The following is a 14,886-nucleotide window of genomic DNA, read 5'->3' on the forward strand; positions in this document are numbered from 1 at the left end:
GCTATGTACAATATCCTGTTACAGAACACAACTGCACAAAGAAAGAAGGGGGAAGCATCAAATGCCTTGGTTAAACAGTCCCTCCGTACGTGCAAACCTTTCCACAGTCATCCCACTTATGCCATGCGAAACTCTAATTAGTCAATGGGCTGATCTCATTAGTCAAATGCTTGTGTTGCAGGTGTCCAGTCCAAGCTGAGAAGATTGCCAGAGGCATAAGGCTAGAGAGGTGGGCTTAGGAAACCAATGTAAACGACTTAATGGCTTATATGCAGTCATGCTTACACACAGCATGCAATCAGGGGCATCTACATATTACATTGAAATGACAAGCATTCAAATCTAATGAATGAGAGTGTCTTGACATCTGTAGTAATTTCCAGTATGGGCGATGCCATGTGCAAAGGAACAACTGTTCCTGTTTTTCTTTTCTTATTTTCTCACTTTACAATATGGGAAAGAAGGGGCTCGCCTCTATCTGTAGTCAGAAGAGGTCAGCACACTCACTGTTCAGTGCTGAAGTGTTACAATTACCCCGGAGTAGATTTCCATGTTCCTAGTGTGTGTGTCATCGCATTGAGGAACAGGCAGCTTCAAACACAAGTACTTATGGAGATATCACTCATGGGATGTCTTCTCACTGCTGGATATGGTGCGTCCACTGGGCCAGAACAGGGGGTGCTTGAAATGCAGTGATTAGCGCAGTGTCCAGTTAATTTTAACAGGGTTTGCAATGGGACTAATCAGGAATTAAGAGTCGGCATCTACTTTAAATCGCCCTCTTTACGCATTCGTGGGGGGATACTGTCAGGATAGAAAAAGGCAATTGTCTGCGGTCTCCCGATTATCCCCTGCAAAAGCCTATAATCTGGCTGAAAGTACTTAAAGAGTCAAGCAGCAAAATAAACAACATTGATTATCATCCCACTGTTCTTTTTTTTTTTTTTTTTCCTCTCTTTCCGAAGTGGACCCTACAGAGAGGGAGGGAGTTGGAGGCTAAGGTTGCGCCTTCCCCCATCAGCGCCATCTGCTTGGGCAAATGTTAAGGCAGGCTAAATACCCCCTGAGTCCTCTGTTCAAACCAGATTATCAGCTATTCTAAGGAGGCGGACGAGCATCTTATCATCTCCCAATCTCTTTTACAAAAGCAAATCAAGAATTCTGTCCGAGGATTACCAGGATTAAGGGAGGACACGGACATGGCTCTCCTTGGACAATGTCTTAAGTTGTTGCCTTTCTGTCTGGCCCCTGTCAGCTTGCAAACATGTGTCGACTGCACCCTGCCATGACATTGTCCTTAGCACGGCATTCATCTTCTTAAGCTAAAACATCACTTCCAGGAATGGTTGTTCTTGCAATATATATGGTTATGGATAACAGGTTGTCACACAAAACTTCTAGTATAGCCCTTCAGTGTTCAAATGCATTCATTTTTGACTGCTGGAAACTGAACTCATTTAGTCGTACAGCTCGGTTATACTCTGCTTTACACAACACTGACAGCATCACATAGTGTTGAACAGTGACCCACAGTGGGACGTGGCTAGGTTTGAAAACTGCATTTATTAGTCACAGCAGCATGATAGATTGCTGGGCAGGTTTTTCACTGTATGCTTCAAAGAGGGTAAAATGAGGGACGAATTTCAATGCAAACCTCTATTTGGCTGTTGCAGATGTCTGCAGAATGCAGATGCACCACCAGTGACCTGGCAGCTCAAAAAAAAAAAGAAACTTTGCTAAATTCAATTTTGCCTTGTCTTTACTGTATTTGTCTTTGCGTTCAAGGGGGATTAGTGTTAAATCTACATGGGCAAAACTAAGGTCGTAACCATGTGATTTCTTCACAGAGGGGTGGGGTGAGGGCGGGTGTCTCCGAAAGAATGCTTGTAAAGCTGACTTATCCCTGCTGTAACAACAGGAATTAACATACATTCAACAAAACAATCAAGCACTGACAAAACCACGCCAAAAAGCACCAGTGACTACATCTCCAAACATTTTGTGTGATTGTCAAACATGAGGGGCATTTTTAATCCTGCACGAGAGATCACTATGGATTTCTCCACCTGAGATATTTTAAGAAAGACAGAGACACACACACACGAGCTGTCTCGCAGGCACACCCAACAAACCATATGCTCCTTGCACACTATCAGCAACTACTGCTTTAGATCACACTTTTAACAAGGAACAAACAATTGTACAAGCAATCGATGTTCCTCAGATCCCCGCTCCACAGTCACACCTCGTTTAATCAACAGAATTGTTTTCAATGAAAACAATCTCCGGGCTGTAGAGCTACTCAGTGTCTCAGAAAGAACCACTCGGCGGGCTTCCACACTGATTTGATTGTTGCACACACAAAGGTAGCTAGACCACCGCAGCTATGGGGGATGATTGAATTATTCAGTTTGGCAGAGATTTGGCAGCAATTGTGTGGAGTGTTGCCTTGAGTGGAGTGCAACAGAAAGACAGCATCTTCTTGTTTCCTGCACCACTGCACAGCACATGCATAAATAGCCCCTGCTTAGACAGTCAGACTCAGTATTGCTCCAGGACAACTTCACATCATACCCTGAGCACGCTTCCTGCTTGGCTAATTGACCTACACCTCCCAAAAGACACTCTCTACATTAAATGCCATAAATCTGAGCATTTGTAATATTTATATTTCTACATCGAAAAAAGACGCATGTATTTAAGTGGAAGCACAAAAGCGCAAAATACAAGCGCCATGCTTAAGGCACCTTTGTGTATTCAATATCACTGCCAAAAACACACAACAAACAAATTCACACAGACTCTCAATCAGTGATTTCACACAAGTTTGGAGAAATAAAATATATACCACGGCACATTGCTTTTAAAAAGTTAGCTGAGGCAGCAACTACAGTGATCACTCAGTTCAAACAATCTGTAATCTTGAATTGTCATTCTATACTGCCTGCAGTGGATGATGGTGATCTCAGCAGAGAATGTGAGTGACTTGTAAAATCAATGTAATGCGAGGGGAAAAAAAAGAGGGGGGTTTGCCATCTCGGTAGCAATTGCAATGCTATCCACATGAATAACGTATATGTTCTAGTTTTATGTTACATTTATCAGAGGGAGAGAACTGATAACAGGGGTGAGGTACTGATTGCACTGATTGCATTCTCAAGGTTGTGGAAAGTCACTGAGCCGGCCATGTTTTTTTCTCAGACCGATAAACTTTATATGTGGTTTCTGATTCATCTCAGAACTTATTATTTGTAACTAATAATAAATACGTATGCTTGATATTTGCAGTGCATCAAAGGTTTTATATTACAAGAAACTGCTGCATATGGCGAACTTTACTGAGGAAGCCTGTAGGCATACTGTGAGTGGTAAAATGAAGAAACTGAAAAAAAGTGGAAAAAAAAAATACAATTAATGAAGACCATATGGATAGCCTCTCCACCACAGTAAAATGAATTGCTGCGTGTGTTTCTGTGTAAGCTCTTGTGTGTGGGTCTGTATATTTGTCCATCTGCAGACATAATATCATTGCATTATATGTAATCAAACTTACTACATATAACTAGCTTCCTGGCCTGCTAGATGAAATTGAATACTGCGTCCTCATAAATCATGAATCAATATGTCAGCAAAGAAACTCTGGAAACACTTCCCTCAGTGACAAGATGTAATACAACCACAAGGCAACCTTTATAAGTCGTTTTATAGATGATAAAAATCACAGGGAATGCACTTAATGTGCAGCTGACCAAAAATCACAAGCGCATGCTCAGACCTGTAACAACTGCACATTTCTGTGGGAACAGAGTAGCAACAATGAAATGGTCCAAAGACATACCAAAGACATTTTCTGCTATAAACCAGACGGGCAACTCTTGCTTCCACTAAATCTTCTTCCCTTCCTCCCATCCCTTCTTTCTCATCTTTGCCTTTGCACTGCGAAGCAGAAGAAAAATCCATTTATCGCCTACTCTATCTTCATGCACAAATGTTAAGACTCATTAATGCTGTGGCTTTGTTGGGGTTTTATTTATTTATTTATTTATTTATGGCTCATTTGAAAACATTTCATTTCCTAATTATGCATAACATGAAAAATCAAACCATAATTTATCTAGCTCAAAGAGATACAACTACCTTATGATCTACACAAGCTCTCTTTTTTTAAGTAAGAACGAGGCATTTAGTAGGTTTACATTTATCTATTAATAGAAAGCTGACATTTATGCACTCTCTATACGCAAATGCTCTACTTGAGCATGCACCATTTTCTCAAATCACCAAGGACACTTTCCCCGAGGGAACTGATTAGCTCTCTCTCAGTTTTAAAATATGAAGTAACTTTGATAAGCAATTAAACATTTTCTGTTGTCTCTACTCTGGCTTTGTTTTATGCCTTTCAAGTCTGTATTTTTGGATCAAATACGCATAAACACTGCATAACACAATGTTAGAGCGGCAGTTATTGTACCTTCTAGCATCAGTCTTCCTCTCAGATGTGTAACACCCGGTGTTTGTGCACTACTGTACATCATAATAGCAGGGTTATCGTTATCAAATGATCATTATCGGCTCTCACGAAGGAGAAACAAAAAGAGAAAGAGAAAAAAAAAGTTGTGTTGTTCCAAAAAAAGCTTCCGTTCTGCTTTTTTCCATCTGTGCACTTCAAAGGCTGTGCTCCCACCAAATTTCCATAACTTTTTTTTTATCTGTAATCTGTTCCTAATGAGCAATGTATATCCTCACAATTTCTTCATTTCTGTCTCCTAGTCAAATGGAAGATGCAGAAGAAAAGGAGGTATGGACAGTTTTTCTATGGCTGAAATGAGCCAATTAATGGTGTCCAACACCAACACAGCCACAAATACTTCTGCAGGCCACAGCTTGTTTGACCTGTACTATATGCTACTGGCTATCTGTATATAAGAAAAAACAAACATGTGTTTTGCCTCATTTTAGTCTCACTGTTCTCAGCAAGCAGATGCAGAAAAGTGTGCAGAAAACTGAATGATGCAAGCTAATATTGAAAGCTCAAAACAATGAAGAAGAGTCGTCAAAATATGCAATACAATGCAAAAGACTTTAATAAATTTCAGAAGCGCACACATACATAAACAAAACATTTACAGTTTTCTCCACACTGGCAAATCAAAGTCAATTACAAAGATCATGTAAGGTGCATATTGTACTTCACATTGAATAAAAGTGAGGTTGTCTGTCTCTCTTACAAGGACAAAAGCTCTCCCCATGTATGAGTATTTTTTTTCTTTTCCCCAAAGATCAGGCAAATCTAATCATTACACAGTGCTAGGATGCTATGTATATTTCATACTGTGGCTCCTACGCAGTATTGAATACATTTGATACCATAATTACATGAATATACCTCCTTCAATAATAACAACCTGTCTCACAAAGAGGCGACATACATAAAATTAAAAGCTTTAAAATAGACATAGTCTGTGGAACCATGACATATTAAGACTGGCACAAAATCAAAAAGGCTCCCGGTCTGTGCAGTACTTTCATTTAAATGTGTATAGTCTCTCACAAAAGGGAAAACAGCCCTGGCCCAGTCCATCTGTACATTTCCAACTGACTACACAGGCTATGTCCATTTTAATGACTCTAATTCTATGGTTATATGTATGTACTGTGGGTGCCTTTAAGGCCTTACCTATCAAAGCAGTCTGTAGCTTACCAATTAACAGGACTATTGAACAACAACGCTGCTAACCCATCAAGCCAGTTACTGGTGTATACTGTAGAAATTATTCTAATCAGGACATACTGTACCATAATGATTCTATTGGTGTAGAAATAGTAGAGGCAAAATGATGCTGTGAACAAAAGGCCTAAGAAGTAGTAAGTGCACCATAGTGGAATTTTCTGTCAAATGTTAACTTATTGCTGTTTTTAAAACTGAAGCCTGGATTACCTTTTCATTTTGGTGTTCAATGTTCTTCTCATAAAATTTCTTTTGTCAGTGTAAATAAGTGCACAAAGTCAAGTCGTTTTTGCTTAAGCCCACCAACCCATATTAAAGACTGCCTGAGGATTATTACTATTCTTTTTTTTTTTTACCATCTGGAGTCATTTTAATATGGATCTCACAGGTTAAATCACTTCCGATTTAGGAATTGAAAGCGACACACAAAAGGTTAGGCTTAGTACTCTTCAAATCTGCCCTACATAAACAGCTTTTGATTATAACCCCAGGAGTTAGTCCCTTGTGATTGTGGCTTAGCTCAAAGTATTAAACTTGTCCTACCATGTAATAACAGCATGGTGATCAGTAGCACGGTTGTAAAGCACTACAAAATGTGGTCGCATCGTGGGGGCCATGCAAATTTCTGGAACATTAGCCACACTCTTCACTAACAATGCTATCAGTGGTATCAGAAGTGGGTCAGAAAGAGGCAAAAGTTGACAGAAAAGGTACACTGTGATGTGGGCTCAATACTAATGTAAGCCTACGGGGTTGTAGACCTTGCAGCATAAATACATTAGAAGTCATTAGTTCCATGAGCAAGCCCAGATAGAGCAACGTCAAATGATACAAAATTCATAAAGTAAGAAAATAAAATGGCCACCAGGCAGTTTTGAAAACAAGGCAAAGAAATGGAATCAATAAATATAAACACCATCAACTCTGTGATAGATATACATACATACATATAAACATACTTTACAGATCTACTGACTGTATTTGACACCTATTTTACAGAGTGGGTGCTGGAGTGGGACATTTTTCGAGGAGGGTTCAGGGCATACAGTATCATCCTCACTGACACAAGTAAGTAATAGCATAGGACTCAAAGCATTTCAAACTTCCAACAGATTCACAGGAGGAGCTTTGTCAAGTTTCAGGCAGGCAACATGAAGCGTCTCTCTTTTACTGAGATTTTTTTTTCTCCCTCCCCCCCCCTTCCAAGTTAATCTTTTCTCTCGATTGTATGAAGAGGTGGGGTTTGAGGCTGTAGAGACAGTAAAGTACTTGTTTCACCTCTTCAGTTCTCGCCTTCCTCCTTTCCTCCCTCTGCCCTCTCTTTCTCTCTCTCTTTTCTCTCTTTTTCTCTCTTTAGTGGTAGTGGGAGCTAGAGATTGATTTTAATCCTGTGGGAGCGAGCTGTACCTGTGCCACAGAGTGTGCCATAGTGTGGTGGTTTCAGTGCCGTCTCCTGAAATATAGAGAGACAGACAGATATAGGGAGATTGTAGTTACAATATCATCGAGCTCTGAGCAGCCTAAGCTGTAGCCTTATCAGTGCGAGGCTACGCTGAACACTGAATAAAAAAATCTCTGAAGAGAGTGTGAGAGATAAAAAAAAAGCATTCTTCAAGGCACGGCTGGCAATCAAGTCATTATCTTGTCAGGTTTCCTTGAAGAATGCTACAGGTGTCACAGGTTTGTGCATTTTTCCTGTACTTATCAGAGCATGCAATCTTATCCAATTATCACTCCCAATTTGTCTTTTTGTCTCCCACCACACTAGTGCAGCACTCTTTATTTCCCCTCAAAAAAGCCATTTGGATCAATTTAGGCCCACGCTTTCTTTCGGACCCTTGCCAGTGGGTCCTCTGATATGTACAGAATATGACATTTTGCTGTTCCCTCAGAAAGTTAGCAACACAAATCTGCCAGTGTCTGAATCAGGAAGGATCTGATCTAATGGTGCTCACATTGGCAAGGCGCAGTGATTACAGATGCAATGGCTCAACAGAAACAAACAAACGACAAACAAAGAAAAAACATAAATAAAAACAAAACAATGATATTGAAATAACATAAAGCCATAATCAGTTGCTAGGGTTTAATACTGCCATCGGAGTTGATTAACAAGCCTAGTTAGCCTTTTAAAATCATGGCTTCTACCCCTGGCTATGCACCCACTATGAGTCAGCACAAGCGCTTTGTCATCAGACCATGGGTGGCTAGTGTGAAAGGCCCTTACCTTCACCCACACAAATAAATGACGATATGCAAAAATTTTGTTCACTGCTGCCCTTGTTATCCAACGCTTTTATATTATCATCTTTTTTTTTTAAAAATAAATACTGTGAATGCATTATAAATAAGGCAAAACAACAACACTTATGATCTAACTGGTGTTTAATCAAACTATAATGTATGCGTATGTGATACTACAAAAACACTAACAGCAGTTTCTCCAATATTGAGTCACAGGAGGTTATTTCGTTAAGCAGCGACCCTTCGTGCACCGTGGCCCCAGAATTATGGGCCAAACAAAAGAATGTATTAGCCTTTTTAGTCCTTGCATATTCATGGTGATGTCTGAGATCACTCAAGCAGGGTGGTACTCATTTGATCTGCCTCCGCTGCAGCACATACTCTCACAAGAGCTCCTCATCACTGGAGGCAGATTGACCTCTAATATCATGGGGTAGGGGTTAAAAGAAAATGATGAGATGCGTAAAAACTGAGAAGAGACAGGAGGGGAGGGAGGAGGTTTCCATTAGCAAATACAGCTCTCACTGTATAATGAAGCCATATGGTGGCACAAATCTGTAGTCTCTGAAGTATTTTTACAAGCTTTACTCTTTATCAGCTACATCTGTAAAGTCCCTGAAAACATTTTGGTGACCTTCAGCCATAATCATCTCCTCTCGAGCGCCCTCCCCATTGTTATTCCATGGGTGGGCTTTTTGTCTTTGCTTTACTTTCAGCTGATTTACCTGTGTGGGAGGGTGCAGGGCAATGGGAGATCACTGTAAAGGCACTAAAGCACTGTCTGTCACTTTGATGAACACAAAAGAAAACATGACAACCTGCCCATGATCTTTGCTTTTGGACTACTGGTATTAAGTTTAGGGTCAAGAGAGACTGAATAGCTGGCACTGACAGACCAAATACAGCTTTTGTTTTTAACAGACACACTTGATATGATCTCTACAAATCCTAGAGTGCTCAAATATTCTCTCTTTTTTTACCTTCTCAGATAAAAGCGACAACCACACTTTTTGAAGAAGTGCTGTTTATAAGTGTTCTTCTTTAGACTTTGAAAAGATCCTTTGAAGAAGCATAAAGGTGAAAATCAAGTGGAGATGAGATTCATAAACGGGCCTCAACAAACAGGAGTGCTGGTCAACTATTGTTGTCACGTCATGTCGGATCCTGAGAACGTGACTCACCCAAGGATAGTACGTGGCATCACTGATAATCTTAAAGGACGGCTGCCTTTTTTCTCCCTCCTTATCAGCCTCATTCGAAACCTAATTACAGTGATTTTAATCATACTGTATTACGAGTGATTAACCCTTTAGTGCATTTAATTAACCTTTGCAGCCACCAACTCTCATCAGGCAAGGCTTCATGCTATTTTTTTCCATGACACTGGCTTTAAATAAGCACACTTAAAACTAGTGGGAAATCTAATGTCTAAAGTGGGAGGCATCACTTGTCAATTGCTCAAGGGGACAGGAAAAAATTTGATGCACTATCAGCTTAACATCACTGAAGATATGGCTGGTGAGTAGAGCCAATGAGGACAGATTTTTCTAGATAATATTCAAATGCTGGGAGCGTGTGACATCAAAATATGAGAATATTATACACATTAAACCTGACCTCTCTCAGAGCAATGAATAAATATACCTAGAAAATAATCAGATACAAACACAGCCCGCTATAGCGAAACATAAGATTTGGGAGGATGTTTACTAATCATATATTCATTGATTTTAAATTATTTGCACAAAAATACTCCACTCTGATCAGCAACATAAGTGAAAATCAATTTAAATCCTTGATGCATAAAATTCATAACAGATAATAATTCAGAACTGTAGAACACAGACTGAATATTTCTGCATATTTCAGGGCAGTCACTACCAGTAAGAGGGGAAAATCATTCTGACAACTCGTCAGTGTGTCGTATAAACACATTATGAATTAAATCTTTGGTACCAAGGGCATGTAGTAGGCTTATGTATAATGTACCATGGCAGAGCATAGCTTTTAACCACGGTTTCAAATAAAAGGTGGATGAAGGGAATGACTATCAACTCTGTGTGGGTGTCTTCACAAATTATCCTAAGCACAATACTTCACGGGATCAACAGTTATTTACCAAAACTATGCCATGAGGAATTTGAGCGCTTGCTAGATGTCACAGCAGAGGCACACTGGGAGCAAAAAAGACAGAAATGAACCAAAGATCTGAAAAATGTGTGCGATATGAGGCTAGACGCAAACAAAAGCGAGCACCTCATCAAACAAAATCAATTATTGATGCAATATCATGAAACTGACCCAGAATTGGATGAATGGCAGTTGTGATAATTGTGATCAAAACAGTAACAAAAATGAAAGCCAGTGCAACCAAGCAACAACCAAACTCCCCAAATCTTAAAGGAAACAAAATGAAAAAAAAGTGAAAAAAAAAAGAGAAATCGTTGCAAAAGCCAGCAAAATCAACTGGATGTTTGACACTGAGTGAAAAGTATGGCAACACACATATCAGTATGAATAAATTGCTACTCCGCGCGCAGACTAGTCAGCCTTGATTAATTCCATCATGCTGGTGATAGCAGATCAAATATCAACATGTACGTACTCTGTCATGCACTAAGGATACAATGACCACATTCTTCTATGTCCTCTCTAACACAAACTACGACACATCACAGATGGAAACCATTGTTGTGATGTCATTAGATCCTCTCCTAGGTAAGCTAATTTAAAGAATGTAAAGAATGTGTATCTACGTATGTCGTTTATAACAATAATTGGGGTCATTAAAGTGGAGCATTTATGGGCTAAATGCAACATTGGCCTGGCAGGCTTTTTTATGGACTACTGCTCCCTTGGTGTTTAAGTATATTGGTCTCAAGGCTCTGCGTCACCTTGATCCCTGTGACCCCCTCCCTCGCCCAAAGCAGTACTCAGTCTTCCCCACAGCGCTCTGCTCTGGCTGTCAGCACTGAGCAAGGCCACCTCTCCTTACCTCTGATTTACATTTATTTCCCTCGCCAGCTTTTATTTATTGGGGCACTTCGCATTTGGCACATATCTCTTAGGGAATCATAAGCCCTTTGCTGTACCTTGGCATTCAAATGAGCTTCTCTCCCACAAAGCCTCACTGGCACAGTTAAGACAGCACTTAATATTTTGAGGACAGAAGCCACAAAAAGTAGGATTATTTATCAAGCTGTTTTAACATGTCAAGAGCACTTTTTTTGTTTTGTGCTATTACTTGCACACTTTTTGCCTAAATGAATACATGATGAAGTGAGTAGCCCTTGTCACTCTGGCTGCCATATTATTATTATTTTTTTTTTCATGGCTTGTTTAAACGTGTCAGTCAAATATATTAGCACACAGCCTCATCCGCCCTTGACCTCAAATACATCAGTAGAGAGTTCAATCATCGCCGCCTATCACAGGCTCTTCTAAATCAGGCTACATTGCCACCAACCACTCACACTGAAGTTTAAAATAGCTAGCCATCATAATTGCACTGCTGCCATTACTCAAGCTTTTGAATATGAAATTAATCTGCACATGTTTTTTGTAAATGATTATGCAATTATGGTTGCTCATGAAGGTGGGTGAATACATGAATTCATGACAATCAGTACAGTGAAAGGTTTGCTGTATTAATTGCAACAAATTATGCTTCCTTTCTGTCATTCTTTTGTTTCATTGCAAGTCTTGGACATACTCATTTTTAAGTGCAAATGACATTCATGTAGACATGGTCATGGTCTGTGTGGGAAAATCCCCTGGCTCCATGCTGCCACCCCCCCTCTTTCACATCACCTACCATGGGACAGCAAGGGGAGTGTGAGTGGGGACTAGTGTGGGTGGGTTTAAATAGGAAGTCATGAATTACCTGTCGGGTGGTGATTTGCCCTGAAGTCTTGAATCCCCCCTGACAGCTGCACTCTGAGACACTGTATGGGTCGGAGCTAGTTGATGAGCACTTGGAGAGTGAGTCACAGCCCACCACGAACGTGTTGTCCAAGGGGAGCTCCTGGATCACATGGTGTTTCTTTGGGGCCACTGGAGTCTCCGGTTTGATTTGAAATGTAGGCTGAGGGGACGCGGACTTGTAATGCTTGGCTAAATCTGGGCTGTCGGGTTTGAAGGTGGTAGGCGTGGTGGCCCAGTTGTACTTCCCCATGGTTTGCTCCTCTAGCTCCACGGGGAGATCCAGTGTGCCATTAACATGCTCATGGGTGGGGTCGTCAGGCTTGGATTCATCTATGGTCACAAAGTTCAGGAGGAGGCTCTTGGGAGATCGCTTCTTTCTCTTCTTCTTCTTCTTGATCTGACGGTTCTCTTGGTTGGGTGACACCCACTCGCCACTCTGCTTGCCCTTCTGTACCACTTTGTGTCTGGGTGTCTGCCGACAGCGCACCAAGGCAGTCACAAATATCACCAAGATGACAGTCATGGTCCCTGCTATGATAGCTATGACAACAATCACATATCCGTTGGCTTGAGGTGTTACCTCACTGTCCCCTATGTTACGATCCAAGGGTGTCTCCATACTTTTTCGCAGCTGCTCTTGGATAAATGTAGCATTTGACACAGTGTCATTGACAAACAAGTGAATAAGTGCTATAGCATGTAATGACTCAGGCTGGCCTAGATCTTTGACCTTGACTACGAGCCTATGCAGCCCCTGATCAGCTGCCACTATTTTCTCCTGTAGTGTTATGTTACCCGTTGTTTTGTCGATGGCGAAGAGACCTCGAGGGGAGACCCTAGATGTGATGATGATGCTGCTGATAATACTGTACTGCAGCTCAGCATTCATACCCGTGTCATTGTCAATGGCAAAAACTCTGGTGACCACAGCGCCAGGGGTGGTGGTGGTTCGCACTAGGTCATATGAGTAATTGGAGGATGGAATGACGAACACAGGGCGATTGTCATTTACGTCGACTACATTGATAGTGACCTTGGCATAGGAGGAGCTTGGAGGTTGCCCTCCATCAACTGCCTTGACCATAAATGTGTAGGAGCTTTGCTGCTCCCTGTCGAAGGTGATATTGGGTTTGATCACACCGGTTTGGGGGTCGATGATGAAATTATCTTTCCCGTTCAAAATGGACAGGGTTATAACAGCATTATCTCCCGCATCTGCGTCCGTCACTGTGATTAAGCCCACAGTTCCATAGAGAGGCAGGTTCTCAGGCACATAGAAGTTGTACTCGGGGTGCGTGAAAGCTGGGCTGTTGTCATTAAGGTCCTGGACGATTAGCCTGACAGTGACATTGCTCTGTAGGGATGTGGAGCCATTGTCCCTCGCTATGACAGTGAATGAGTACCTCTCCTGCTTCTCTCTGTCCAGTCGTTTGCCAACAGAGAGGATTCCTGACCGTCTGTCTATGTTAAACCCATCAGGTGCGTCAGGGCCAAGAGTATAAATAATCTCAGCATTATGTCCGCTGTCTGCGTCAGTGGCACTGATTTTTATTAACTGTGTAGAGGGGTCATTGTTCTCCGGTATGGATAGTTGGATTTCCGGCTGGGGGAAGATGGGTGCATTGTCATTCTCATCCTTGATTTTAATTAAAACCATAGCTGAAGTGTTCAAAGGAGGCGTCCCTCTATCCGAGGCCACTATCTTAATTGCATATTCTCGGGTCGTCTCATAATCTAAGGGGGCAGCTGTCTCTAGTAAGAACTGATCATTAAAGACAGGCTTCAACCGGAAGGGAACATCATGGTCAGTGTAGCAAGCGACTTTGCCATAAAGATCTGCATCCTTGTCAGTAACAGTAATTAGGGCTATTTTGGTGTTGAGAGGTGCATTCTCAGACAGCAGAACAGTCCCATTAACCAGGTTGATAATGTAGCGAGTGTCTATGGAGGGAACATTGTCATTAACGTCTGTAACATTAACAATCACTGTGGCTCTGGAGGGGGTGGAGCTGCCATCACTGGCCAGGACGATGAGTTTATGAACGGGAGTTACCTCCCTGTCCAGTGGCTGCTTCACAGTGATCAGTCCCGTAGAGCTGTCGATGGCAAAGTGACGTTTGGTCGAGGCAGAGATCTGGTTGCTGAAGGCAAAGTGGATCTGGGCATTGGAACCCAGGTCTGCGTCCGTGGCATGAAGCTGAGCAACTGATGTCCCCATGGGGGCATTCTCTGGCACTGTGACCTCCAGCTCGCTGTCCTTGAAGATGGGGCGATTGTCATTGACATCAGAGATGGTGACTTGGAGAATGGCAGTGCTGGACTTGGGAGGGTTGCCACCATCTTCCACCTTTATCTTCATGACGAAGGTGTCCTTCTGCTCACGATCCAGGTTCTGCTGAACAATAAGCTGTGGCCACTTGTCACCTTCAGGAGTCTCAATGATGTCTAGGCCAAACTCGCTCACACTCTGCGAAGACAAAACAAAATTTCAATTAGTTTGATTCTGTTTAGTACTCATGATACATTTATGTGAACACCACAAACTACACAAAGTTTTACCAACAAACCTATGATTATATCTAAGGTCTAAGGATAAAGAGTGCCATAAATTAAATAAATAGGTACCTCTCTCTATCTCTCTTTCTCACATTTTCACTCAGTAACATGGTACTACATTTTGTGTTCTCTGTCATGTTTTTATTCTTAGAGTGTTGTCTTAGAAAGCCTGTTGAGAAAGTTCCTTAGGCTACTCAGGTTCATTTGTATATACCCCCTCTTAGGATCAGGCTTTTAGGCAGTGATGAATGTCAAGAGCAAATTAAACAGCCCAGGACATTCTTAAACAAGGCAGCTGGTTCTTGGCTCTGCTCTTCTCGTCTCAGTTGGGTACGCATAAATCAAAAGCATTTTCAAACATGCTAATCATCAGCTTGTTTCAAAGTTTGAGTCATTTTTTACATACACTATACAGTACATGCACCAGAAAAATA

At 41.4% G+C, this 14,886-nt stretch overlaps 1 protein-coding gene across 2 annotated transcripts in view; it reads right to left on the bottom strand.

Annotated features, from left to right (window-relative positions):
• The window catches only part of pcdh11 (protocadherin 11), a 126,688-nt gene that overhangs the window by 99,034 nt on the left and 12,768 nt on the right, over positions 1 to 14,886 (bottom strand). Inside the window, exons 3-4 of one of the 2 annotated variants that reach the window (XM_018669179.2) lie at positions 11,856 to 14,363; positions 5,075 to 7,181 (exon numbers count right to left, since the gene is read on the bottom strand). In XM_018669179.2, coding sequence (XP_018524695.1) covers positions 7,098 to 7,181; positions 11,856 to 14,363 — 2,592 coding nt within the window. In that variant the 3' untranslated portion in view covers positions 5,075 to 7,097. Of the gene's footprint in view, positions 1 to 5,074; positions 7,182 to 11,855; positions 14,364 to 14,886 lie in introns of those variants that run through there. The other variant, XM_018669151.2, reaches the window with a different exon arrangement.

This window comes from Lates calcarifer, linkage group LG8, assembly GCF_001640805.2.
Source record: "Lates calcarifer isolate ASB-BC8 linkage group LG8, TLL_Latcal_v3, whole genome shotgun sequence".
Lineage (NCBI taxonomy): Eukaryota > Metazoa > Chordata > Actinopteri > Centropomidae > Lates > Lates calcarifer.